This window comes from Dipodomys ordii, unplaced genomic scaffold (assembly GCF_000151885.1).
Source record: "Dipodomys ordii isolate 6190 unplaced genomic scaffold, Dord_2.0 Scaffold176, whole genome shotgun sequence".
NCBI lineage: Eukaryota > Metazoa > Chordata > Mammalia > Rodentia > Heteromyidae > Dipodomys > Dipodomys ordii.
In genome coordinates, this window is record NW_012267392.1 from 1,808,278 (window position 1) to 1,835,734 (window position 27,457).

At 50.4% G+C, this 27,457-nt stretch overlaps 1 protein-coding gene across 1 annotated transcript in view; it reads left to right on the plus strand.

Moving 5' to 3' along the window:
• Positions 1–16,722: 16,722 nt before the first annotated feature.
• Ret (ret proto-oncogene) overlaps positions 16,723–27,457 on the plus strand; it is a 35,399-nt gene continuing 24,664 nt past the window's right edge. Inside the window, exons 1-6 of the mRNA XM_013033713.1 lie at positions 16,723–16,858; positions 17,873–18,136; positions 20,280–20,567; positions 22,272–22,513; positions 23,710–23,911; positions 24,752–24,951. Coding sequence (XP_012889167.1) covers positions 16,723–16,858; positions 17,873–18,136; positions 20,280–20,567; positions 22,272–22,513; positions 23,710–23,911; positions 24,752–24,951 — 1,332 coding nt within the window. The remainder of the gene's footprint in view (positions 16,859–17,872; positions 18,137–20,279; positions 20,568–22,271; positions 22,514–23,709; positions 23,912–24,751; positions 24,952–27,457) is intronic.

The following is a 27,457-nucleotide window of genomic DNA, read 5'->3' on the forward strand; positions in this document are numbered from 1 at the left end:
AGACTGCGGCCACTGGCTGGGTGGGTCCCCGGCCCCAGCGGGACGCGGGCCTGCCGGACGGACGGACGTGCACACGGATGGACAGATGGACGGATGGGTGATGTGCGGAGCTCATGCCGCAGCCGCGCGTCCTAGGTTGGTCTCCTCTCCAGACTCAGCCCGTCCTAGGGCAAAACGGACGAACCTGGGGCCGCCTTTGGGGCGCAGAGGGGAGCGAACTCTGTGGTCAAGTGGCCCCAGGAAGCGTATGCACTTGCGCGGGGAATTCTATTTCTGCAGAAAACTGCTGCGCCCTGGTTTGCTTTTTGGAGGTTCACTTCCGAGTGTCTCCCTTCGGGCTCGGCTGTCCTGCCCGAGCTGATGAGATTCCGAGGCTCTTTTTATGAAAGACAGCTTGCGCGGTTTTGTTTTTGTTTTCTCCTCGGATCTTTCCAATACCAAAAGCTTGGGTTTTCTCCCCCCAGAGTCCTCTGTGGTCTAAGGAGGCCCTACCTAGGTAATTCAGAACCGCGCGTACTTCTGCCTGGTCAGAGGGGCTTTTGGGGCCGACGCCGTAGCCCCAGGCGGTATTTCCTGAGCACTTTGGAGCCCTTGAGGTGGGATGGGGGTAGGTGCTGCAAGATGGCGAGATGTGGCCTTGTAAAGCCTGGGCATTGCCCCCATTCCTATATACTGACAGATTGAAGCTCCAAGGCCGGAGACCGCTGACACCCTATCCCCCCCCCATTACACATTTTAGAGTCCCTGGAAGCAGCCCTGACCTGATTGTTGTCATTAGCTCTCTAGTGTCATATTCCATCAAGTTTCCCTTCAAGGGAGAAGGAGCCAGACGACCACCCTCCACTCCTGACAAAGGCTTCCTCTCCCCTCTGTCCTTGGCATCAAAGAAGGCCATGCTCAACCCTGTCTCTTGTCCCAGGTCCTGGAGAAACTTTGGAGGTCACAGCTTTGCCCAAAGCTACCTCTGTGGGTCTCAATTCCCAGCCGAACAGAAAAGGGAAAGGGGGCAGATTGGGCCTCCAGTCCATGACAGAGAGGCTGAGGAGAGACCCCCTTTCTTACCCACCAGAAGAACAGGAATAGGGAATGTGAGCTTATCTGGGTGCCCCACTGGGCCACAGAAGCCAAGCTCAGGTGGCCTGGCTTGGAGCACTTGGCAAGAAGCTCCATAGCTTTGTGTGCCGAGACTCCTGGCCCACAGTGTAGGGTGACCACCTACAACATCCCCAATCCAGGGAATGCCAAGACCTCATCATCCACTCCCCTAAGTCTGGGATAACCGAGAAACTATAACTTGTAGTACTTAGGGCGGAGAAATTCCTTGCCATCTGGGAAGAGAAAATTGGGGCTTTTGAAGAGGTGTGTTGGTTCCAACCAAAGCCATCCTCATTGATCTGCTTTGCTATACAGCGGGTGCGGCTACTGGGCCCCATGAGGACTAAAGGCAGCTTGGCCTTGAGCGCCCTCTTGTGGTCATGACGTTCTAGTGACCCGGCCTATTGCCCTGGGTCTGGGTCTCTAGTAAGGAGGCCCCGCTGTGTGATGAGGATGCTGAGTCCCATGGGGTCCCTGAGTGTCCCAGGCTGAGCCACTTCCGAGTGAGACTCTTGACTCTTCTGGACTGGATTTCTTGTTTTTGTGCCGGTACCAGGGCTTGAAACTCAGGGCCTTGTGCTCTTGCTTGGCTTCCCCCCCACCAAAAAAAAAAAAACCTGGCATTCTACCACTTGAGCCACAGCTCCACTTCCAACTTTTGAGGATAATGGTCTCCTAGATTTGTCTGTCTGGGCTGGTTTTGATTCACAATCCTTAGATCTCACCCCCCTGAGTAGTTAAGATTACAGGTGTGACCACCAGTGCCTGGCCTGGCCTGGTCCAGCTTTTGAGTCTATTTTACTCAGCAACTCTAGCTGCGAGGAAGGAACTTCCCGCTTTGCCTGTGGCCTCCAGGACCTTGTGTTCCCAGCCCCAAAGTATGTTGTTACCATGTCACCATGCCACTTTAGAGACCCTCTCCAGACAGTCCTGTGGGGGCACAGAGTCACTGCTGCCTATACCAGCTGGTGTTTCCTTTAGAGTGATCTCCTGCGGGGAGGGAGACAGAGTTTCACCTGTTTAATTGCCCTCTGCCTCTCACTTCTCTGAAATTGGGAAGTGGTGGGGACTTGGTCTTCATCACCAGGAACCCCTCGGCCCTGCCCTGTCTCTTCTTGGCAGCCACTGAAGTTCCCCACCCACACTCACCACCTTACCCACCCCTGCCCTGTCTCCAAGAGCTACTGCACTTCTCAGTCTGGCTGGACCAGCTGATAGGCTCTTGAAAGTAGTATGTGTGAGCAAGCAGAAAATGAGGAACTTAATTGGTACCTTGGTTCATGCCTATAATCTTATCCACTCAAGTGGTTGAGATATGAGAATCATGATTCCTAGCTAAATTGGACAGGAATGCTGTGAGAGTCTTATTTTTCTCCAATTAACCACTAAAATGCCAGAAGTGGGGTTGTGGCTTAAGTAGTAGAGTGCCATCCTTGTGCAAAAGAAGCTAAGGAACAATACCCAGACCTGAGTTCAAGGCCCAGAACACACACACACACACACTCTCTCTCTCTCTCTCTCTCTCTCTCTCTCTCTCTCACACACACACACACATGGAAGAGGAGGAGAAGGAGAAAGAAAAAAAAGGAAAAAAAGAAGGAATAAGAAAGTTACTGAGCCCATTCACTAGATTGCTTTTCTTCTGCAGAATGGCTTTAGGGATGAGTTAAGTAAATCACAGTTTCCTGGGTGGTGTGAAGAAAACACACTACATCCACCTAATGGGTCACTAATGGCCTTTCAGCGGGGAGGAGGAAACTAATTGAAACTTCTAGTATCTGTTGAAATGGAGACTGAGATGCCAATAGACAAAGGGAGCCACAAAGCTTCCTGCTTCCCCTATCCTCTGGCCCCCAAAGCCTGACAGAGGCCCAAGCTCTAGGTCCTCTTGTCTTTACTTGGACAAGGCAGAAGGGAACCACAACCATCTCATTGGGACAGTGGATGTGGGGGGGGGGGGATCCCAACATGCTGGTCCCTGGTCAGCTGCCTGCTGACCAGATGACTTCATGTCCTGATAAACCCAGTGAGGTTGGTGGTCCCTCCTTGCAATTTCCCAGATGAGGAAACTGAGGCTCTCCAAGCCTATACACTCTGGAGTCCATGGGAACTTAGAGATCTGATCTCACCACTCCTAGCTCTCAGCAAGCCTTTTTTCTGAGCCTTGGGTGATGGGAATGATGAGTGGGCTCAAGAGGGGGGACCCCCATAAGGGAAATGGTGACACAGAACCTGCCTGTCCACCACAGGAAACTCCGGGCACCCGGGCATGGAATTAGCATGTGCTGTCACCCACAAACAAGAAGGCAGGAGCCCCTCAGTCTCTGTGGGACATGGTTGCATTGGTATATGGAAGTTCTATGGGCTAGGAACTGGCCCTCGGCTTGGTCCTGTCAGAGCAGGACTAGGAAAAAGGGGCATGGTTGCTCTGGGCAAAGACCTCCTGTGTTGGGTTGGTACATCTGGGTGCCCCCTGTCCCCAGTGTTTGCTTGCCAATGTACTTAGCATCAGCCAGAGCTGCTGTGCTGAGGAGTGGGGTACAGGGTACAAAATGGGCTGCAGGAGTCTGAATGCAAGTGTTATCTTCTCCAAGCAAGACCCTCCTCATCAGGGATCTGGGACAGGCTGAGAGAAGAAGGTACCCATTGGTACAGAGATAGAAGTTGGAAGAGGCTGGCAGCCTCCTCTTACATATACTTCCTTCCAGGAAGGAAGTGGGCAGGCGGCCACGTTCCCCCTGGAGGCCATCTTGGGGACTGCATCATGGCTTGCCCTGCCTCCTGCCTGCCAGGGATCTCCATTCAAGCCTCCTTCTCCATCTCTGCTTGTATTCCCTTCTCAGGCATTTCCCCTGTTACATGAATGACTTCATTGTAACCAAGATTGATGGATGTTCCCTGGGGAGGGGGAACACCTGCTGTCAGGGGGCTTCTCTTGGGCTGCCAGTGCCCTTGGGGAGACCACAGAATGGCTCTCAAATGTCACTTGGTTGGGAGAGATGAGCAGGAAAAAAATTACTAAGCAGTTAACGCGGTGGGAGGGAGGAGGGGAGGGAGGAAGGGAGGGAGATTTCAGATTGAGTTTACAGCAGACAGCGGTGCATGGTTCCTATCTCCCTGCTCCATGAAGGCTGTCCTCTGTGCTAATATGGACGTGCTTCCTGGGAAGCAGCTATGGAATTCACATGTGCTGTCACCCACAAACAACTGAGTAGACTCAGAGTTCAAGTGCTTACGTTTCTCTGGGGTCATAATACTGAGTGTGAATGGGCTGGAAGGAGTAAGAAGGTTCCAGGGCTCCCTGGCCCACCTACCCATTCCCCTGACCCCAGGGCAGCATCCAGAGGAGGCCTAGGCTGCAGGAACTGAGGCAGGTTGCCGCTTCCCTCCACAGTCATTGGAGGACAGGCCTCGGGACACCGCAAGCTACTATGGACTAAGTGCTCACCCCACCCCCCATGGAACTCCAGCCTTGCAGCTGACTGGGTGCAGGAGGGGGTGCCCTCGTGGACCCCTCCCCTCTCCTTGCCAGGCTGGAGGCTGTGAAGCCAGGTGGTCCTAGTTGATCCTCGAACTGTCTACTGTGAGACTCTAGGACGTGATGAAGCCTCATGCTGCTGTTGTTCCTGCAGCATGGCCCCTGTGGGAGCCAGTATGCCCTAGGAGGCCAACTGGGGGGCAGGTGGCACTGAGGGGAATCTTGAAGGTGAGTTGGTTGGGCACCACAGGGCCTGCAGGGGAGCAGGTGGCCAGCCCCAGGCAAATATTTCTGTTTGCTTTTGCCTCATTGTGGCTCCACAAAGTAGAGCCATCCAAGTCATATTGCAAAAAGGCCATCTGCGCACCTGGACAGGTGTGTGTGTTCCTTGTGGGCTGACTGATGAGTGTGTGTGTGTGTACGTGTGTGCATGCATGTGCGCTGTGATTTAAATTCAGGGCCTGTCATTGTCCCTTAGCCTTTTCACTCAAGGTGGCACTCTACCACTTGACCCACTGCTCCACTTCCAGCATTTGGTGGTTCATTAGAGATAAGAGGCTCACGGACTTTCCTGCAGGGCTGGCTTTGAACCAGGGTCCTCAGATTTCAGTCTCCTGAGTAGCTAGGAATATAGGCATGAACCGCCAAAACCTAGCTATTTCTGAAAAACATTTTTTTTTGTCTGTCATGGGGCTTGAACTCAGGGCCTGGGAGCTGTCCCTGAGCTCTTTTTCTCAAGGCTCTACCTCTTTTAGCTCCACTTCTGGCTAATTAAAGATGAGTCTTATGGACTTTTCAGTCCAGGCTGGCTTTGAACCATAATCCTCATATCTCAGCCTCCTTGGGTAGCTAGGATTATAAGCCTGAGCCACAAACACCCAGCTTATTCATAAACTCTTACTACTAATGAAGCCAGCAAAACCACAAGTGGGGAGCTGGTCCTGGGTGATTCAGGGGTTTTGTATTGCCCACACCTCCTTCTATTCCTCTACCATTGCCTGTGGGCATTTGCTGTGTCTCAGAAGTGAGGGATCTGCCAGGCGCTGTTGGCTCACACCTGTCATCCTATCTTCTCAGGCTGAGTTCTGAGGATTGTGGTTCAAAGCCAACCCAGACAAGAAAGTCCGTAAGACTCTAATTTCCAATGAACTACCTGAAAACTGGAAGTGGAGCTGTGGCTCAAAGTGGTAGAGCACTAGCCTTGACTTTAGATATAACCCTTCTCATCTGGGAAAAATAGGGTTAATGTATACTTCATGACAGGGTAATGTCATGAGGGCTCTGCCTGGCTTAAGGCCTAGCCAGGGAGGTAGCTGTCAGTTACCTTTGCCAGAGACTCATGCAATGGGTCCACAAACATGATTTACAGAGCCTTGAGAAGTCTAGTCTGAGAAACTCTCCATATCCTTTCTTCCCTAGCGTTGTGTCACAGGCTGGCTAGGTCCTTCTCCTCTGTCCACCCTGATAAAAATGATGGGTAGGCCAGAAGTAGCTGCTCCAGTTTTTCTGGCCTTGGGTAGGTTTTGGAAAGTAGTGTCAGCAGGTGACTGCAGGCAGCAGCAGGTGACACCCCCAGTGTCTCAGCTCCTGTGCCTTGGGTGATGGTGTGGGTTGGGCCTGGGATGACTGGCAGCTGTAAATCTGTATCTTGAGATCTAGACCTGGGTGGGAAGTGTTACACTTTGAAGGCTCAGGCAGGGTTTTCCTAGCTAGTAGGAAGCTCCTTCCGAATTGGCTAATGTCTGTTTCATTTTGCCTGTCACTTGATTGAGGGCCTGGATTGGCCCTGAGGCCCCTCCCACTAGTGACCCTTCCAGTTGTGGGAGCTGACAAGCAGCGTCTACATCCCCACAGCGCTTATTTCCATTGTCACGGGCTCCACTTCTTGTGTGCCCTAGGCCTCTGCAGCTGAACTAATGATAAAAATCAAATGTAAGAAGCCTTGACTAGAGCTTCTTTCCCAACCCCAGGAACAGCACAGAAGGGTGTGTATCTCCTGGCTACTCACCAAATGACCTGAGCAGCTTTGCCTAGACAGCCAGGAAGTGTGACAAAGTTGTCTTACCAATTATGGCAGCCTCTCATGTCACCAGCCGTGACAGACTCAAGGCTTTCAGATAGGAAATTCTTCCTGTCTGCTCTGGATAGACATGGCCATAGGATCACAGAGAATTTGCAAGTTTGTGGTGGTAAAAAAGAAGTGTGGTAGCAGATGCTTGCAGGGGTCAGTGTTTGCAGGATACAAAATGGCAGGTAGGGCATTAGCATGAGGACACTCCAACTGCCTGCTTAGAACTAGGTTTTCACTCCACGCAGCCAGGGGAAAGTTCTCATAGTGGTAAACACAGGAGTTAAATTTCCAAATCTCAACACATTTGAAAGAAAAATAAACCAGGTGCTGGTGTCTTAATTCTGTTATCCTAACAATTCAGGAGGCTGAGATTTGAGGACTGAGTTGTTCAAAACCAGCCTGAGCAGGAACGCCTGTAAGATGTCTGCAATTAACCAGCAAAAAGCAAGAAGTGGATCTGTGGCACAAGTGGTAAAGCACTAGCCTTAAATGCAAAACACAAGCCCAAGTCCTGAGTTCAAGCCCTAGTATTGGAAAAATAAATAAATAAATAATAATAATTTGGTGCTGGGAATGTGGCTCAGTGGTAGAGTGCTTGCCTAGCATGCATGAAGCCCTGGGTTCCATTCCTCAGTACCACATAAGTGGCGCTATGGCTCGAGTGGGTAGAGTGCTAGCCTTGAGCGAAAGAAGCTCAGGGACAGTGCCCAGGCCCTAATTCTAAGCCCCAGGACTGGCCAAAAAAAAAAACAAAACCCAATAATAATAACAGCAACAACAATAATAAAAAAATGAATGACAAACATGAAAGAAAAGCTTACAATAGTGACTTCTTTATTAACATTAATGATATTTTAACATTGCTTTAACAATTTTTGTTTTTCTAAGACCAGGACTCAAACTCAGTGTCTGACACTTTTGCTCTTTATGCTTCCAATCCCAGCTATAACAATTCTTAATTCCTGGCCTAGTGCATCCCCTCTGCTTTATCCCCACCCAGCCTAGGCTGGGCTTAGTAAGACACACTCAGCCCAGACTCAGTGACTTAATAACAGTACATTGTTATGGCTCTTACGGCCCAGCTTGGCGTGTTGTCCTGGCCTGGGGAGTGGCTGCCTCCTGTCAGCCCCGGTGGATGCAGAGCTCTGCCTAGAATTGCTAGGGCCCTGCCCAAGCCCTGCAAAGCAGATTCTATCACAGACCCTTCCCCCTGCAGGGCAGACCAGGTATTGAGAGAACTCAGGGGCGGGGCACACGGGCTGCTGTGGACCTGTGCATATTTCTCTGGGATCTTCAGACTTTGGACCCTGCTCAACAGCTTTCTCAAATGTGCTTCTCTCCCCTTGTCCTGGTCAACACAATAGTTTTTCTATACTAGGCCCAGTGGGTGACACATTATTATGATTTCTTTCTTTACTCACTGATTGGTCAATCTATCCATCCACCCACCCACCATATGTAGGTAGGTATGTATTCATGAATCTATCTGCCTATCTGTCTGTCTGTCTATCTATCCATCTATCTATCTTCCTATCTTTAAGGTAAGATTCATATAAGATTAACTTTATTTATTTATTTAGCTAATACTGGGCTTGAACAATGTCCTTTAGCTTTTGGCTTAAGGCTAGCAATCTGTCACTTAAGCCACAGCTCCACTTCTGGCTTTTTGCTGGTTAGGCTTTCTTCCTTGGATTGGTTTTGAACTGTGATCCTCAGATTTCAGCCTCTTGAGTAGCTAGAATTACAGGTGTGAGCCACCAACACCCAGCTAACATTAATGGTTTTTCAGTGAATGGTGCATATGGTCTATTCATTCAGTGGTGCCCAGGCAACACCTCTGTGCAGTTCTTTCCCATCACCCAAAAGGGCATCCCTAACTCATGAAACAATTTTCCTGTTGCCTTCTCTCCTTGCTCCTGATAACTAACCACCAGTCTGTTTCTGTCTTTGTGAATTTGCCTATTTGCACCATTTCATTTGAATGGACCACTGCTATCTGATTTCTTTCTCTCAATAGAAAGTTTTGAGAGTTCATTCACTTTGCAGCAAGTTGTAAGCATATCATTTTGTGTGTGGAGGGGGGAGGGTAAGTAATATTCCTTTTGTATGGATCTACTCATCTGTTGGTGGAAGGGGTGGGTGTTTGCTATTTTGTGATACTATTAGGAACAATGTTGTTATTGTTTTAAGACTTTGTTTCTAGTTCCTTTAGACATAAATATCTAGGAATGAAAGTGTTAGAGTTCTATTTTGGAGTTTGAACAACTAACTGATCAAGATAAGCAGTAGGATCTTAGATTTCCTTCAGCTATGTGCCAAGGTTACCATTTATCCTCTTCCTGTCTGACACTTGTTATTTTCTGCTAGGGGAGGGCCTTGTGTTGAAAAAAATCTAGTAGATACAGAGTTATAAGCTCATTGTGGTTTTGGTTTGCATATTTTTTTAAGGACTAGTGATCTAGTGCTAGAATTAACTGAGAACCTTTTTCAATGCCAATCTTTGGAATAGTGTTTTCAATCCAACACCACTGGTGGCTCAGGCCTGTAATCCTAGCTACTCAGGATTTCAGTTTGAAGCCAGTTTGAGCAGAAGGTTCTTGAGACTCTTATCTCCAATAAACAACAACAACCACAACAACAAAAGCCAGAAGTGGAGCTGTGGAGTTGTGGCTCAAGTGATAAAGGGCCAACCTTGAGTCTAAAAGCTCAGGGACAGCACCCGGGCCCTGAGTTCAAATTCCAGGACCTGCACACACACACACACACACACACACACACACGCACGCACGCACGCACGCACGCACGCACGCACGCATGCAAAGTATTTCCCATTCCTTTTGCCATATTTAACCAGACATGACATCCTTATGTGGAAACAGAGTCTCCACCACCCCACCAACGTACACATACAAAGCAGCCTTGAATAGGGCTGCCCCTCATCACCCTCAGTCTAGAGGATAAAAAATAGGCGGATCTTGTCTCAGTTGATTACACTAACTGCTGCTGTGGTGTCCTGACTGAGGCCCTGTGCCTGCCTCCTCGGTCCCACTCTGGAGGCTGGTACCATGGAGAGGGCTCTGAGGGCCAGTGGATCTGACTGTTGGAGGGGTTGTTCCCAGGTTGGCCCCAGGGCAAGCCCAGGAAAGAAGCCTTGCTCCCTTCTGCAGCTGGGCAGCAGACCTCGAGAAGCCCAAACCCAAAGGTCGCGCTAGCAAGGTCAGCTCCAAGGACATAGCTTGGTCATTCTTCCCTCCTGTCTGGTAGGAATTATACCTGTGGGTTCAGGCTCCAGGCTTTCTCCCTGTTGGTGAAGGCTGGGGGTGGGGTGCGTGCACTTGGGCCTCATCATCTCTGGCTCCATAGACTGGCTCACCTGGACCCAGGTGTGTGTGGGACCAGAACTTGTTCTCTGGAAAGCTAACAGCTCCTCCCCCGTCCCCTCTCCCTTCTCCTCCCCTCCCTTTTACCATTGCTCCCTTTTGTTCTCCCCTTCTCCATTCCCCCTCCCCCTCTTCCTCCCCTTTACCTCTCCTTCCCTCTCTCCCTATTCCTCATCCTTTTCCTCTCCTTCCTCCTCCCCCTTTTCTCCCTCTCTTCTTTTTCTCCCCCTTTCCCTCTCCTCGCCTTCTCCCTTCCCTTTTCTCTTCCCGTCCCCCTTCCTTGTCTTCCCTCTACCCCCCACCTCTGGAAAAGGTCTCCTTCAGCTCTAGGAGGCCCAGGCTGTCATTCTCTTTGCCGTGCGAATCTGACTTCCCAGCTGCCTGCCCTCAGCTGAAGAGCTGTCCCAGGTCACTGCCAGGCCCAGCTGTGCCAGGCAGGCTGAGGGGGCATGCAGAGATACATATTTTTTATGTTTTTGGTGTGCATATGCTGGTACTGAGCCTTGAACTCAGGATCTCATGCTTTTGCTTGGCTTGGTTTTTGTTTCTGTCTTGTTTTTTTAGCAAAATAAGCTCAGGGACAGAGCCTAGACCCTGAGTTTTAGATCTCAGAATATTCTCTCTCTCTCTTCCCTCTCTCTCACACACACACACATACACAAACACACACATACACACACTGGAGTTGTCTTCACATCTGACCTTCCATGGAACAGATATCACCTTCCATTATGAAACTGGGAAACTGAGTCGCAGAGTTGATCTCTCTCACTCATGATAGAGCATGGTCAGGGCCTGCCCACCTGACACCACGTCACCATGTAGCCCTCCAAGGCAGGGTCAGGGGTCAGGGGTCAGGGGATAAGGGAGGACACATCTAAGTTTGGGGAGTAACTGGGCATTGGGGGAGCTAGCACTCAGATTTGTGTCCTATGCACACAAACCCGGCCTCCTGCTCTGAGGGGCACAGTTCCCAGGTTTGGCCTTGAGGCCACCAACTGTACCCCACCTCTGCCAAGCCCCAGCTTCAGCAGCCTCCAGAGATAATGGGTACGCTCACACCCAACTGTGATTGCCAGCTGCTGCCAGCTTAATCACCAGCCTGGCCACGCTTCCTTCCGGTTTTCAGGCAAGGCAACTGCCAATTAGGTTACAATTAATTTCTTCCCCGGGGGATGAAGGCCTTGCGGGGAATGGCGTGGCCACCCACGCAGCCTGCTGATGGCTGCATGTGGGGTCACCAGTCCCCCTTGGCTCTGGAGCTCACTCTCTCAGGTCTCAGCCTGCTGCACGGGGCACCCCAATATAACAGGACCAAGGTGCCATGGGCTTCAGCCTTGATGCCTCTAGACAGAGCAGCCATCTTCTGAGTCCCAGATCTCAGTGTCCTGGCTTCTCTGTGTGGTGATGGCAGAGCAAAGGAGGCAGGTTAGACTCTGCTCTAAATCCTAGCTCACTGTATTTGCCTTGGTTTACCACTCTGTGAGACCAGAATCTTGCTGTCTCTACTGCTGAGGGCTGTGTTCATTTAGTGGTTTGATCAGTGTGAGGTCCTTAAAATAATGTGGTAGAGCAGTGCTGATGTAGTTAGGATTGCAGGCATGATCACCAGCACCCAGCTAAAGCTGACATTTACTGGGGGCAGAGTTTCAACTTTACAGGGTGTAGGGAATCTTTAGGGTAGATGGTCATAGTAGTTGCATAGTATATGGATGTACACTTAGAAATATTTGCTGTATATGAGCACAAGAGGTCTTTCTTTGTTGTTATTGTTTTTAATGTACTGTGTGATTTTTCTTTTATTTCTTTTTTTTTTTTGAGAGGGGAGGGTCCGGTCGTGGGGCCTGAACTCCGGGCCTGGGCACTGTCCCTCAGCTCTTCACCTAGTCCCTACCACTTTTGTTTCTTTTGTAAGTTCTTCCCCTTATAGTATATTTCCTGTTGTTACTGTAACTGATTTTGGTACCCTGCATCTTGTATATATACATTTTTCTAATTTGGGGAAGGGGAAGGAGAATAACGAACACTGAAACAAGGACACAGGATGTTCCATTGCAACAATGATACTCACAAGACACTATATTGGAAATGAACTTTACAACTCTGGGGACTGGTGGGGGGAGAAGGGAGGGGGTGAGGGAGGGAAGGGATAGAGGGAGAACAACAAAGGAGGGGGTAACTATGCTCCACAAGAAATGTACTCATTCCCTTACTCATGTAACTGTAACCCCTCTGCATAGCATCTTTACAATAAGATTTAAAAATATAAAAAATATGAAAAAAAATATTTACTGTGGTTGGGGCCGGGGGCTCACACCTGGAATCCTAGCTACTCAGGAGGCTGAGGTCTGAGGATCATGGTTAGAAGCCAGCCTAGGTAGGAAAGTTCAGGATACTCTTATTTCCAGTTAACCACTAAAACCAGCCAAAAGTGGAGCAGTGGCTCAAGTGGTAGAGTGCTAGCCTTGAGCACAAAAGCATAGGGACAACACTCAGGCCCTGAGTTCAAGCCCCCAAAACAAAACAGAAATATTTACTGTGGTCATGTTCTTATTGCATCTCTTTTTTCACAATATAATATATATATATACATTTTAATCTGAAATCTTTACTCTAAATTTGTGATTTATAATAGAGCCTTACCTTGACCCCTACCTTCTTGGTTTTGGTTTTTGTTGCTGTTGGGTTTTGTTTGTTATTTTCCTCAAGTAAAATTAGATTACAATCTGGTGCAAAAGAAGCCTGGGCTAGATGAGCATGGGGAAGGCTGGGGGAGGGGGAGGGAGAGGCAGGTCACAACTGGTCACACTGCTCATTGTTGCTAAATCTTTTCCTGAGATACAAGTGAGTGGTTTTGCTCCCAGCCTGGGACCTGTTAACTCAGTGCAGGCTGCTGGCTTTATCAAGAGTGAAGACAAGCTCAGGCCTGGAATCCTAGCTTATTCAGGAGGCTGAGAGCTGAGGATCCAGATTCAAAGCTAGCCTGAACAGGGAAGTCCTTGAGACTCTTATCTGCAATTAAACAGCAAAAAAGCTGGAAGAAGAGCCATAATTTCAGTAGCAGAATGCCAGCCTTGAATGAAAATAATCTCAAACCTACCAAGAAGTCCCAGTACATACATTCTCTCTGTCTCTCTATCTCTCTGTTTCTCTCTCTCTGTCTCTTTGTCTCTGTCTCTCTGTCTCTATCTCTCTGTCTCTCTCTCTGTCTCTCTGTCTCTGTCTCTGTCTCTCTCTCTCTCTCTCTCTCTCTCTCTCTCTCACACACACACACACACACACACACACACACACACACACACACACACAGAATCATCTGCTAAGGATTTCCTGCCGGGCCATAATAAAACTGTCATCTCTATCATCTGCCACTCATCAAGGGAGAAGTGGGGCTGGCCCCATGAGCGATACTACAGGCACACCTACCTGTCTGCATGCTCGGGATGGTTTCTAACTCTACAGAGTTCTTGAGTACACTTTTCTTATGACTTTTTTTCCCCTCTCTTGGGAGGAAAAAAAATCCAATTGTCACAGAATTGTCCTGGGCACTTTTTTTGTTGGTAGTGGTTGTTGGGCTTGAACTCAGGGCCTGAGCACTGTCCCTGAGCTTGTTTTGCTCAAGGCTAACACTCTACCACTTCTGATTTTTTGGTAGTTAACTGGAGATAGAGTCTCACCGACTTTCCTGCCCTGTTTGGCTTTGAACTGAGATCTGCAGATCACAGCCTCCTGAGTAGCTAGGATTACAGGCATAAGCCACTGGCACCCAGCTTGAAGACATTTTTGACTTGTCCAGGTCAGTTTGGGTTTCTGTGCCCGGTGTTCATGTTCTGTGTTTGACCTCACAGTGGTTAAGGGTGACCAGTGGCTGACAGGAATTGAGGGCAGGACCTGGAAGAGTCTATTCCAGATTGCTTGGGAGAGGTCAGAGGGCCCCACATGAGCCATGTGGACAGAGCCCCTAGGCCTGGTAGCTCAAGGAAGGCTGGAGAATCACAGGGTTAGAACCATGCTTAATGAATCTTTATTGAGTATGCAAGAAGTCATGAATGTGAGCAGATGTGCACTGGTGTGTAATGGCCAGTGTGAGCCTGAGGTGAGGGATGTAGTTGTTTGTGTGAGAAAATGGATATGCAGTGCTGAGTTTCATGGCTCATGCCTGTAATCCCAGCTACTCAAACAGCTGAGATTTGAGGATCACAATTCAAAGCCAGCCCCTGAAATGAAGTCTGTGAGACTCTTATCTCTAGTTAACCAGCAGAAAGCTGGAAAGGAAGTGTGGCTTAAATGCTATAGCACCAACTTTAGGTGGAAAAAAAGCCAAGCAATAGTTTAATAAGGCCCTGAGTTCCAGCCTCAGGACTGGCACCAAAAGAATCTGGGAAAGCACACACATCCTGGGTGAGGACCATGGTAGGAGCAAAACAGGGTCTTGACCCGCTATCTCTTGCATACCCAGCTATGTCATGGACAGTCGTGAAGGATCCTGGGATGTTTCCATGTAATAACAGGTTTGGGACATTGTGTTGTGCACATACAGGGTTGGTGTGCCTGCCCATGCCGAGGCAGTTAGCAGGCCCACAGGGCACATTCGGTAGGTAGTACTTAGCGATCCTTCTGGTTTAGCTGAGGCATGAACAGAATTCTGTCAGCACTTAGCAGCCAGGCCTGGGGTATGAAAGGCTTGTTTTGGTGTGCCAGTCCTGGAGTTTGAACTCAGGGCCTAGGTACTGTCCTTGAGCCTTTCTGCTCAAGGCTAGTGCTTTATCACTTGAGCCACAGCCCCACTTCTGGCTTTATTTGGATGGTTAACTGGAGACAAGAGTCTCACAGAGCTGGGTGCCGGTGGCTCACTGGCTCATGCCTATAATCCTAGCTACTCAGGAGGCTGAGTCTGAGGATCACAATTCAAAGCCAGGCAGGAAAGTCCATGTGACTCATAAACCACCAGAAAACCAGAAGTGGCGCTGTGGCTCAAGTGGTAAGAGTGCTAGCACTTAGCTGAAGAGCTGAGAGACACAGCCCAGGCCCAGAGTTAAAGCCCCATGATCCACGGGGGGGGGGGGGGGGCCGTGTCTCACAGACATTCCAGCCCAGGCTGGCCTCAAACCTCCATCCTCAGATATCAGCTTCTTGAGTAGCTAAGATTACAGCCATGAGCTACCAGCTAGGCTCTTTGAATCCTGCTGCTGATCTGGTCAAGGAGGTGGGGTTGGCTGTCACACATAGGTGGCCCTTCCAAGCACAAGGGTGGCCACTGTGAGGGGTGAGTGGCCAGTCGGGACCCTGGGACTCTCCCTTCGCCTGCCCCTCGCCATCTCTTTCTCACCAAATAGCATTTTCAAATGTGCCACTGGCAGCATCATTTGTGCAACCCTGTGTTTCTGAAATGGTGCCGAATTTCAAGTCAGTGGTAGCAGGGCGCTCTGCCCACCTCTCCAGCCCCCGCCCCCCTTGGAGCATATGTTTTTAACTAGAAGTGTCTGGGACATGAAGGAGGAGTTTCCCAGCGACAGTGCGGGCCATGGGGACCACCTGGGATGTATTTTAAGTGCATTTAAGACTCTGGGTTCACAATTATTCTTGCCCATAAATTCCTTCTGGGGCCCATGTAATCCTATAAGGGCCTGGCTGTGGGGGGCCAGGAGGACTCACTCTTCACATGGGGTCTTTGTGTTGTGGCCTCTCCTACCCACCCCAGAAGACAAGCCTACACCACTGAAAGGAGACTCGGGTTTTGCCTTTTGTTTTTTAGTTCTTTGATTTTTGCTTTTGTGCCTGTCCTGGGGCTTGAACTCAGGGTCTGGGCATTGTCCCTGAGCTTCTTTTGTTCAAGGCTAGTGCTCTACCCCTTGAGCCACAGCTCCACTCGCAGCTTTTGGGTGATTAATTGGAGATAAGTGTCTCAAGGAATTTTCTGCCTGGGCTAGCTTCGAACTTGGATCATCAGATCTCAGCCTCCTCAGTCTCTAGACTGACAGGCTTGAGCCACCAGGTTTCCAGGCTGGAATAGTTCCCATGTTCGAGCTGGGCATCCTCTGCACAGGTACTGTCACATGGCCCCCCAGCCAAGGGCAGCTGATTCCATCTGAGAGGACCTGGGTCAGAGTGCAAGGCCTCAGGTGATAGAACTATGGCAGAGCTGTCATTTACAGAAGCAGACTCCCCTAGGGGCATGCCTGTGACTGTCACCTCTCATGGGTTCACCGTGAAGACAGTGATCCCATGTGACCCCATGTGACCCTGTATGACCCCATGTGCGGTGAGGAAGAGGCTGGCCAGGGACCTGGCATGGTACTTGGCCTGGCATCCCTACCTGGCTGTCTCAGAGGCCACCACTTCTCCATGGGCCAGAGAGCCCTTAGCCTAGCCTTATACCTCAAGGAGGATGGTACATGGGGCCCTTGACTCAAAGTAGATACTAAGCAGAGTGACCCCAAGGCCAATGCTGGTGTCAGATGTGTGGCCCGGGAGGGTCTGTGGCTACTCTGCAGCCATGCATCATGAAAGGGACACAGCCATCAGGACCCATGGTAGTATCAGTGTCCCTCCCCCCTCCCCTCCCCCCCCAAGGTGATCTCAAGTCACCTCACAAAGGCCATCTTTGGATCTCAATATGTGTGGGGCTATGTTAGGGTGTCTCCTGGGAAAAAAGTCCCAGTTGGGCAAGGAGGGGATACTTCATGTCCAGTAGCCCGATGTCATCAGCTGCCTGTGCCAGGGAGCAGCCAGGGACTGGTCCCAAGGCCCTCAGGGACTGGCGCAGCCCTGGAGGTGCCCAGTCCAAAGATGGCGTGGTCAAGTGCCACCCCAGTGTGGGCAGCTCCTACCATGGCCCATGGGTGGGCCTAACGGGGGACTGGCCTGGCCCAGCCTTCCCTCCCCATTGCCCCCACCAGGGATCCCTGTAGCTGTCTGTCCCAGTGTGATACTTTGGGTGGTTCTAAATCAGAGGTCCTGGCTCTACCCCTCCATCCTCAAACCCCCTACTGACATTTCCAGATGCTTCTAGATCCTTCCACAGAGGAAGGGGCTTTCCATGGATGTCATTCCCCCATTGTTGGACTCTGCCCAGGCTACCTTTTGCCCATCAGTCTGTACTCTCCTCTGCATGGTTGGCCCTTTCTTCCAGGATGGCTTCCCTGTTGAGCTGTCTGTGCAGTTTCCCTGGAGAGACACCTCACATTTGGACCCAAAATATCTTCTTGCTTGCTTCACCTTCATCAAATAGACACCTGCTTATTTTCCACACATACCCACCCCCCCCACCCCCGCCCCTACACACCTGTCAGCACACACTCAACTCCTGCCAGGCACCGGCAGAGCAGCCATGAGGAAAGCAGAGTCCCTGGGAACCCACTGAACAAAAGGGAATTAGGCCAGACCTCAGAGTTAACCTGGAGTTTTTAATCACTTTTAACTATTCACACACACACACACACACAAACACACAGCCCCCCCTTTTTTTAATTACCTGAGCACCAGTGGCTTCTGCCTGCAATCCTAGCTACTAAGGAAGCCGAGATCTGAGTATTGCAGTTCAAAGCCAGCTCAGGCAGGAAAGTCTGAGACCCTTTTTATTTTTGGTCTGTCATGGGGCTTGAACTCAGGGCCTGGATACTGTCCCAGAGCAAGTCTGCTCAAGGCTGTGCTCTACCACTTTGAACCATAGCACCACTTCTAGTTTTCTGGTGGTTTATTAGAGATAAGAGTCTCACAAATTTTCCTGCCTGGGCTGGCCTCGAATTTCAGTCCTTAGATCTCAGCCTCCTGAGTAGCAAGGATATTAGGCATGGGTCCTCAACACCCAGCTTGGAATTTTAATGGTGATTTGGTCTGCCTCCACAGCCCCTCTAGGCCTCTACTTCTCCAGAGATGCTTACTGGGAAAGGCTGTACCTGGACCAGCCCGCTGGCACACCCCTGCTCTACGTCCAAGCCCTTCGAGACACGCCAGATGAGGTGCCCAGCTACCACCTGGGCCAGCATCTCTACGGGGCCTACCGAACACGGCTGCATGAGAATGACTGGATTCGGATCCAGGAGGACACAGGCCTTCTGTATCTCAACCAGAGCCTGGACCACAGCACCTGGGAGAAACTCAGCATTCGAAGTAAGCAGCTGGCCACGACCACCATCTGCACCCTGCCCCCACACCAGCCCCCACCTGTGGCCTCGAGGCCTGGCAGGCACCAGAGTCCACCCTTAGGATGGGAGCTAGGAATTTGGGAGTGCTGGCAGCTCTGGAGCCAGCTGGAGCTGTTGTGCATTGGAGATGTAATAGCTTGGGTGGTCTGTTGTGAAGTGATCAGATTGAGAGAGAAGGGTGAGGGCCCAGGCCTGGTGGAGATCTGCAACAAGGGAGTGGAGCAGAAGAAAGAGCCAGCTGCATGTGGCTGGGATTAGAGGCAGAGTCAAAGCTGAGCTCACCCTGTCCTTGACACAGCGTCCCCTGGCGCTCAGCCCCTGCGCATGGGCAAGAAGCAGGCACATGTCCCATATAGCTCAGAGTGGGGCATGACTACCGGATGTGCCTGTCAAGTACATCCAGGGTTCTGAGGTGCAGAGGGGCCCCAGGGTGGCTCCCAGGCAATGCAGTTTAAGCGATGTTAGCTCCTCTGAGTCTTGCTTCCATCATGCCTTAGTTACCACTGTCTTTCTCCTGGGTCCCCACTGGGGAGCTGAGGAATCAGGGACCTGAGTAGGGGGAGGGGAGACAGGGTAGAATTTGCTGTAGGCCTGCTTTCCCTTGGGAGCCCAAAGGCATCCCTTTTGGCTCTTTCTTTCTAAGAAATGGAGGGACAAAGGGTGAACAAACCCAGCAGTGGTGCTCTCTAGATACTATGTGGAAAAATGAACTATAAAACTTGTGGGCGGGGGGGGGGGGGGGGGGGGGCTGGGAAGGTGGCTCAGTGGTAGAGCGCTTGCCTTGCATGCATGAGACCCTGGGTTCGATTCCTCAGCACCACATAAGCAAAAAGAACAAGCCGGAAGTGGTGTTGTGGCTCAAGAGGTAGAGCACTAGCCTTGAGCTAAAGAGCTGAGGGACAGTGCCCAGACCCAGAGTTCAGGCCCCACGACAGGATCCAAAAACAAAAAAAAACTTGTGGGTGGGGATAGGAGGGAGAAAAACTGGGAGAGAGTGAGGGAAAGAGTAACATTGTCCAAAAGGAAATGTACTCTTTACCTGACTTATGGAAACTCTCTGTATATCCCCTTTATAATAACAATAAAATTCTTTTTTGGGGGGGTTCGGTCATGGGGCCTAAATTCTGGGCCTGGGCGCTGTCCCTCAGCTCTTCAGCTCAAGGCTAGCACTCTACCACTTGAGCCACAGTGCCACTTTCGGCTTTTTTCTTATGTGGTGCTGAGGAATCGAACCTAGGGCCTCGAGCATGCAAGGCAAGTGCTCTACCACTGAGCCACCTTCCCAGCCCTAAAATTCATTTTTTTTTAAAGAAAGAAGCTATGCAGTGATTTGAACAGGGAAAGCTTGGAGAGAAAAAAAAAAAAAGACTAATGGTGAAACCAGACACTGGTGGCTTACACCTGTAATCCCAGCTCCTCAGGGGGCTGAGATCGTGGTTTGAAGTCAGTCCAGGCAGGAAAGCTTGTGAAACTGTTCTCCAATTAATCAACAAAAAAAAAAAAAAAAGGCTGCAAGTGGATCTGTGGCTCAAGTTGGTAGAGTATTAGTCTTGAGGAAAAAAGGCTTGGGACAGCATCTGGGCCCTGAGTTCAAGCCCCAGGACTGGTACCAAACAAAACACTCAAAAACCAGAAAACTTCCTAATGGCAGCAGAGATCACCATGCGCAGCAGTAGGCCAATGAGCAAGAAGCCAGGAGGCCCTGAGGGGCCAGGGAGAGCCCCAGGCCGGGCCCTTTCTGAAGTAAAACAATGTTTTACTCCTGAGGTAGAACTTGCTAAACAATCCTTCCCTTAGATGCTTAGGGAAGGCAGTCCATGACCAGTTCATCTGGGAGAGCTGCTGGGTGGGCACAGAGCAGGCTGTGAACCCACCGGAGAAGCTGGCCACCCGCAGGATGGGAGAGGGACTCTCTGGGCGTACTGCTCAAGCTCCTCACTGATGGGGGTGGGGGACATTTGAGCTGACCTGGCTGATGAGAGGTGTGCAGAGGGATCAGGGTGACCTGGAAAGATCAGATTAACCCCGGAGTGTCACTCCTCAGGCCCTGGCAGGTGTGGCTGCCACCCCCAGGGGTCTGCCTTGTTTTCTCTCCTCCTCCTCTGCAGATGGCGGCTTCCCTCTGCTCACAGTCTTCCTCCAGATCTTTCTGTCATCCCTGCCCGTGCGGGAGAGTGAGTGCCAGTGGCCCACCTGTGCCCGAGTGTACTTCTCCTTCATCAATGCCTCCTTCCCGCCTTGTAGTTCCCTCACAGCCCGGGAGCTCTGCTTCCCAGAGACAGGCCTCTCCTTCCGCATCCGGGAGAACAGGCCTTCTGGAACCTTCCACCAGTTCCGCCTGCTGCCTGTCCAGTTCCTCTGCCCCAACATCAGTGTGGCTTACAGGCTCCTGGAAGGTGAGTGTTGGCCTTTGTCTACCTGCTGTGTGCCCAGCACAGCACTGTGAACCAGCCTTTAAGTAGGAGCCATCTGCTTTATTTTTCACTACTATGTAATATTCCACACATCTCTCTGGGGGGACTGTCACGGGCCAAGTATGGTTCCAGGAACTAAGAATGCAAATGTGAACAGACAGGCTGGTACCTAACCTGCCTTGACTTCCATTCTTTTGGGTAATGGAGCTCACTAATGTGTCAAGGAAATCAAGTAGCTTCTAGAAGGAGTGAAGTGGGAAGAAAAATCCAGGAGGATGGGATTCTGGGGAGTGGTGGAGACTGCTGTCTTTGCTTGAATGGTCAGGGCAGGTGGCACTAAACCAAGGTGAATTGGGTCCAAGTGGGCATATGTAGCCCCTTGGAGGGTACTGATGTAGGACCCTGTGTGACTAGACAGCAGTGAGCTCTACCAGGTAGGGCTGGGATCAGAAATATAGACTGAAAACAGGGATATAGGCAGAAGCTTCCAGAAAGCCATGAGTGGGCTGAGGTGCGACTAGAGGCACAAGGGGCAGGAAGCTCCAGGCACTCTGACCAGTGGCCAGAACCCGGGGCTCAGTGAAGTCCTTAAGGCTGCAGGACAGCTAGCACACACGTGATGATGCATTCACGATCTAATGCCGAACTGCGGCCACCATGGCGCTCTCCTCCCCCAGGGCGGGGTGCATGGCGCTGAGCCGGCATCCGGGCAAGGCATGCATGGGGGGCTGCCCCTCAGCTAACCAAAATTCTGTTTTAAATCATTGTTTTCATGTGCCAGTACTGGGACTTGAACTCAGGACCTGAGTTTATCCCTTTGCTTCTTTTTTTGCTCAAGGCTGGTGCTCTACCACATGAGCCACAGCTTTTCTGGTACTTAATTGGAGATCAAAATCTCAAAAACTTTTCCTGTCTGCACTGGCTTTGAACTGTGATCCTCCTATCTCAGCCTACTAAGGTAGGCATAAGCCACAGCACTTGGCTGAACCATGCCTTTGTCACGTTTCTAAAATGAGCAAATCTTATTGCTGTAATTTAAAATTTTGCTGCTATTATTACTACTGTTGTTGTTGTTGCTATTATTATTATTATTATAGCTAACCAGTGTCCGCAGCTGTAGACTCTCTGTGCCCTGCAGCCTTAGCTGAACTGAGTCACCCCTCACCTCCCCGTGGAGGATGGAGGTTGGAAATGGAGAGAGGAAATGTCAGAGGGGAAGAAGATGGACTCGGGTCTTCTGGCTGCCTCCTGGTCATGAGTAGGAGCTACAGCCACAAAAAAAGCAAGAGGCAAATAAGCTGCAAATCTGGCTTGGAGCAGAGTACTAGTGTTCACACCTTTATATAATCCTAGCTACTCAAGAGGCTGAGATCTGACAGTTGAGGTTCAAAGCCAGCCTGCACAGGAAAGTCTGTGAGACTCTTATCTCCAACAAACTATCCGAAAACCAGAAGTGGAGCTGTGGATTACGTGGTAGAGCACTAGCCTTGAACAAAAAGAGCTCAGGGACAGCGCCCAGGCCCTTGGTTCAAGTCCCATGACTGAGAAAAAAACAACAACAAAACCTAGCTTGGCGAGTCCCTTCTTCCCTTTCCCATGGAAGCAAAGATGCCCCCCCTCCCCGCCCAGGAAGGCAGCTTAGCTTGTCTCCATGTCACATGCGGGGTCCCCTCTGCTCCATAGCAGGTGAGAACCTGCCCTTCCAGTGCACACCGGACAGCATGGAGGTGAGCACCCGCTGGAGCCTAGACCGAGAGCAGCAGGAGAAGTATGAGCTGGTGGCCGAGTGCATGGTGCACACGGGGTCTCGTGAGGAGAAGGTCATGGCACCCTTCCCTGTGACAGTTTACGATGAGGATGACTCACCACCCACCTTCCCTGCGGGTGTGGATGCTGCCAGTGCCGTGGTTGAGTTCAAGCGGAAAGAGGTGCTTGCTTGTCTTGTCTGTCTGTCTTGTCTGTGTATGAGTCTGTTGGTCCCAGGGCTCGAACTCAGGGCATGAGTGCTCTCCTGGAGCTTCTCCACTCATGGCTTGTGCTCTACCACATGAGCCACAACTCCACATCCAGCTTTTTGGATGGCTCATTGGAGATATGAGTCTCATGGACTTTTCTGCCCAGGTTGGCTTTGAATTGAGATCCCCAGATCTCAGCTTCCCGAGTAGCAGAGATTACAGGTGTGACCACCAGCGTGCACGGTTCTGCCTGTGCTTTACTCCTTGGTCTGTTCCAGCCTGTGGCTGGGCACTGATGGATTCATTTGCATTGTGTAGTCGGTCAGGCATCCACCTGCCAGTAGCCAGCAGTCCTCGGTGCCCAGCCTGTGGCCTCAGCGATCGTGGCAGGGCATAGAACCTTTGCTCACCTGTGCTGTTGCAGGCCTGTGAAGCAGGACACTTAGCTGGAGTGTCATCTATCAGGAGGGCACCCATTTCTGCAGACAGCCAGGCTTTCACTGGAAGGCCTTTGGGGCTCATAAAGAGAAGGGGGGCTTGGAGAGAGACCCAAAGAACAAGGTATCTGTGCTGCTGAGGTACAACCGCCACCTGCTGGCCGTCAGGCCATACTGCAGGCTCCCTTGCCGGTGGGCACCAAGGGAATGGGGAGCAGTGGGAACAACCTGCTTCTCTGGATGTCCTAGATGCGGATTTGCTAGAGGTTGGAGGGTGGGGGCTGGAGGAAATCACATCTGAGGGAAGTAAGAATCTGTGTGGGGAGCCATCAGGGAGCAAGGTCTTTTTTGACTTTGCTCAAAAGTTCTTTTTAGCCGGATGCTGGTGGCTCACACCTGTAAATCCTGGCTACTTAGGAGGCTGAGATCTGAGAATCGCAGTTCAAAGCCAGCCTGGGCAGGAAAGTCTGTGAGTCTCTGATCTCCAATAAACCACCAGAAAACCGGAAGTGGTGCTGTGGCTCAAGTGGCAGGGTGCTAGCCTTGAGTAGAAGAGCTGAGGGACAGCGCCTCCACCCAGAGTTCAAGCCCCATGACTGACCAAAAAACAAAAACAACAACCAAAAGTAGAGCTGTTGAGCTCAAGTGGTAGAGCGCCAGCCTTGAGGTCACGTTGCACCTCCCCGCCCCCAACCACGTGTCTGCCCTGACCTGCATCCTTTTGTCCCACAGGGCACTGTGCTAGCAACTCTGCGTGTGTTCGACGCCGATGTGGTGCCGGCATCGGCATCGGGGGAGCTGGTGAGGCGGTACACAAGCCTTCTGCTCACCGGGGACCCCTGGGCCCAGCAGACCTTCCGTGTGGAGCACTCACCCAATGAAACCTTGGCCCAAACCAACAACAGCTTTGTGAGGGCAACCCTACATGACTATAGTAAGGAACTGGTGGTATCTTCCTAGGGTTTCCTGTGTGCTCACCCAAAGCCTTTACATGCTGCACACCCACACACACGTGCACACACCCACACCCAGGTACATATGCACATGTGCACACGCGCACACACACACACTCCTGGGATGGAGACCTGTGTAGCTGCCAAGTGGTAGAGTGCTAGTCTTGAGCACACAGGTAAGGGAGAGTGCCTAGGCCCTCAGTTTAAACCCCAGTACTGACACAAATAAGAAAGCATACATGTCGGTTCTGTCTTGCATCAAATAATTTTTCAGGTCTTATGGCCTAGAGGCTAGAAGTGTATGCTCTACAAGAATCATGAAGCCGGGCACCAGTGGCTCTTGGCTATTCAGGAGGCTGAGATCTGAGGATCATAGTTCAAAGCCAGCCCAGGCAAGGAAAGTCTGGGAGACTCCAATCTCCACTTAACCACCAGAAAACCAGAAGTGGCACTTTGGCTCAAGTGGTAGAGCGCTAGCCTTGAGCTGAAGAGCTAAAGGACAGCACCCAGACCCAGAGTTCAAGCCCTATGACTGACAAAAAAAAAAAATTATGACACCAAACATACCCTCTATGTAAATACACACACACACACACACACACACACACACACACAGAGTAGCTGCCTCAGCTGAGAGATAGCTGGAATGCAGCTCAGATTCTTCATTCTTACAGCGGGCTGTGAGACCTGTTAATGTAGGCACGTGTGTGTCTGGGGAGTTTTATGTCTGGAGGAGGTGTGCGGGGGGGCTGTGGCCTGGGGGAGGGGCCAATCATGGACCACTGGGACTCGGTTATCATCTTGCTGCCCTGCCCCCACAGAGCTAGTTCTCAACCGGACCCTCCCCATCTCAGAGAGCCGAGTCCTGCAATTGGCTGTGCTGGTCAATGACTCTGACTTCCAGGGCCCCGGCTCAGGAGTCGTCATCCTCCACTTCAATGTCTCTGTGCTACCTGTCAGCCTGCACCTGCCCAGTTCCTACTCCTTTTCCATGAGCAGGAGGGCTCATCGTTATGCTCAGGTGAGCCTGGGGTCCGCTGAATGCTGGGGGCTGGGGGACCCCAATTATGCTCAGGTGAGCCTGGGGTCCGCTGAATGCTGGGGGCTGGGGGACCCCAATGGTGGACCACTCCATTTGGCAGATTGCAGGCAGAACTCAGGGGATGGTTGTGAGCTGATGCCCCTGGATTACCCCACATGCAGCGTACCCCAAGTATAGCCATGGACACAGGGACAGGGAGGCAGTAAAGGTGCCACCCCTATGAACGTGGGGTCCCTTTCCCTTGATAGAGTGACCAGCCCCTCTGAGCTCCTTTGGCCTTCCCCATTGGTGTCTTTACAATTTTTTTTTTACTAATATAAGAACAATGTAGGGCTGGGCACCAGTGGCTCACACCTGTAATCCTAGCTCCTCACAGGGACAGATCTGAGGACCACTGTTCAAAGCCAGCCCAGGCAGGAAAGTCCACAAGACTCACAGCTCCAATTAACCACCAAAAGCCAGAAGTAAAGCTGTGGCTTGAAGCAGTAGAGCATTAGCCTTGAGCAGAAGAACTCAGGGACAGTGCTCAAACCCTGAGTTCAAGCCCCATAACCAATAAAACAAAACAAAACACTGGATGAATCGATACAGTCCTACTTGTAAAGATATTCTTGTTTAGATTGTTCGGTGAAAAACTCATTTTCACCTGGGCGTTGGTGGTTCATGCCTGTTATCCTAGCTACTCAGGAGGCTAAGATCTGAGGGTCATGGTTCAAAGCCAACCCAGGCAGGAAAGTCCATGAGACTCTTATCTCCAATTAACTACCAGAAAACTAGAAGTGGCGCTATGGCTCAAGTGGTAGAGCACTTGCTTTGAGCTGAAAGGCTCAGGGACAGTGCTCAGGCCAAGAGTTCAAGCCCCACAACCAACAAAAAAAAAGTCATTTTCAGGGCCATTGATCTTAGGTGACTCTAATTTGGATAAAAGTAAATCTTTATTGAGGAGAATTTGTAAGTATACAATAGATCATGGGTGACTGTGGCACTCTCTAGTGGAAAAGGTAAGCTCTTCCAGTTTTACAATCTGTAAATGAATTTTCTTGAGAACTTATCATATATTTGTGTGTGTGTATGTGTAGGGGGAGGGGGTACCGGGGCTTGAACTTGGCCTGGGCACTGCCCCCTTAGCATTTTTGCTCAAAGCTGGCACTCTACCACTGGAGCCACAATTCTACTCCCAGCTTTTTGGTGGTTAGAGATAAGTCTCAGGGACCTTCCTGCCCAGACTGGCTTTGATCTGTAAGCCTCACCTCTTAGCCTCACCTCTTAGTCTCCTAAGTGGCTACATGCGTGAGACACCAGTGCCTGACTAGTGTATTTTTGTCCTTAGAATAAAGTGATTACAAATGAAAAGAACAAAGGGCTGAGCATATAGCCCAGTAGTGGCACTTATCTAAAATATGGAAAGCCCTTGGTATACCCAGTGCTGCTATATTAAATAAACAAGTCATAAATATTCATAAAAGATAATAAAAGAAGTAGACATATAGCTCAGTGGCAAAACATTTGCCTAGCATGTGCAAGGTCTTGAATTTCATTCCCAACACTACCAAAGAAAGTTTGATCACAGCAACAACATAATGCATTAATACTGGTGGCTCCTGCCAATAATCCTAGTGACTTAGGAAGCTAAGATCTGAAGATCATAGTCCAAAGCTAGCCCAGGCAGGAAAGGCTATAAGACTCTTATCTCTAATTAGCCACCAAGAATCTGGAAGTAAAGCTGTGTCTCAAGTGGTAGAGCACCCATCTTCAGTGATAAAGCTAAGGGACAGTGTTCAGGCTCTGGCTTCAAGCCTGAGTGCTGACACAAAAATAAAAAAAGAGAAAAAAAAAGAGAAACCAGGCAGTAGTGACTCACACTTGCAATCCTAGCTATTCAGAAGACTGAGATCTGGAGGTTTGTGATTCAAAAACAGCCCAGATTAAAAAAAAAAATTTAAAAATTCCTCAAGATTCCATTTCCAATTAACCAGCAGAAAACCAGGCTGGAGGTGTTGCTCAAGTGGTAATGTGCCAAGCATGAGCAAACAAAGCCCAAAAAGAAAATGAGGAAAGAGTAAGAATTATCCTATCCTGTTGCCCACATTCACCAAAGTTGAGCATTTCACCATAAACACTCTTCCTTAATTATCTTTGTTATTTTGCATTCTGAGTTTCTTTGCAATTTCAGCAGGTGTAACTTTACAGACTGCGGCAGGAGGTTATAGTACTTAATTGAAGATAAGAGTCACAAATTTTCCTGCCCTGTCTGGCTTCAAATCTCAATCCTCAGATCTCAGACTCCTGAGTAGCTAGGATTACAAGCCACTGGCTCTGTCCCTGAGCTTCTTTGCTCAAGGTGAGTGCTCTACCACGTGAGCCACAGCTCTACTTCTAGTTTTCTGGTAGTTAATTGGAGATAAGAGTCTCACAGACATTCCTGCCTGGGCTGGCCCTGAACCATGATCCTCAGATCTTAGCTTCCTGAGTAGCTAGGATTACA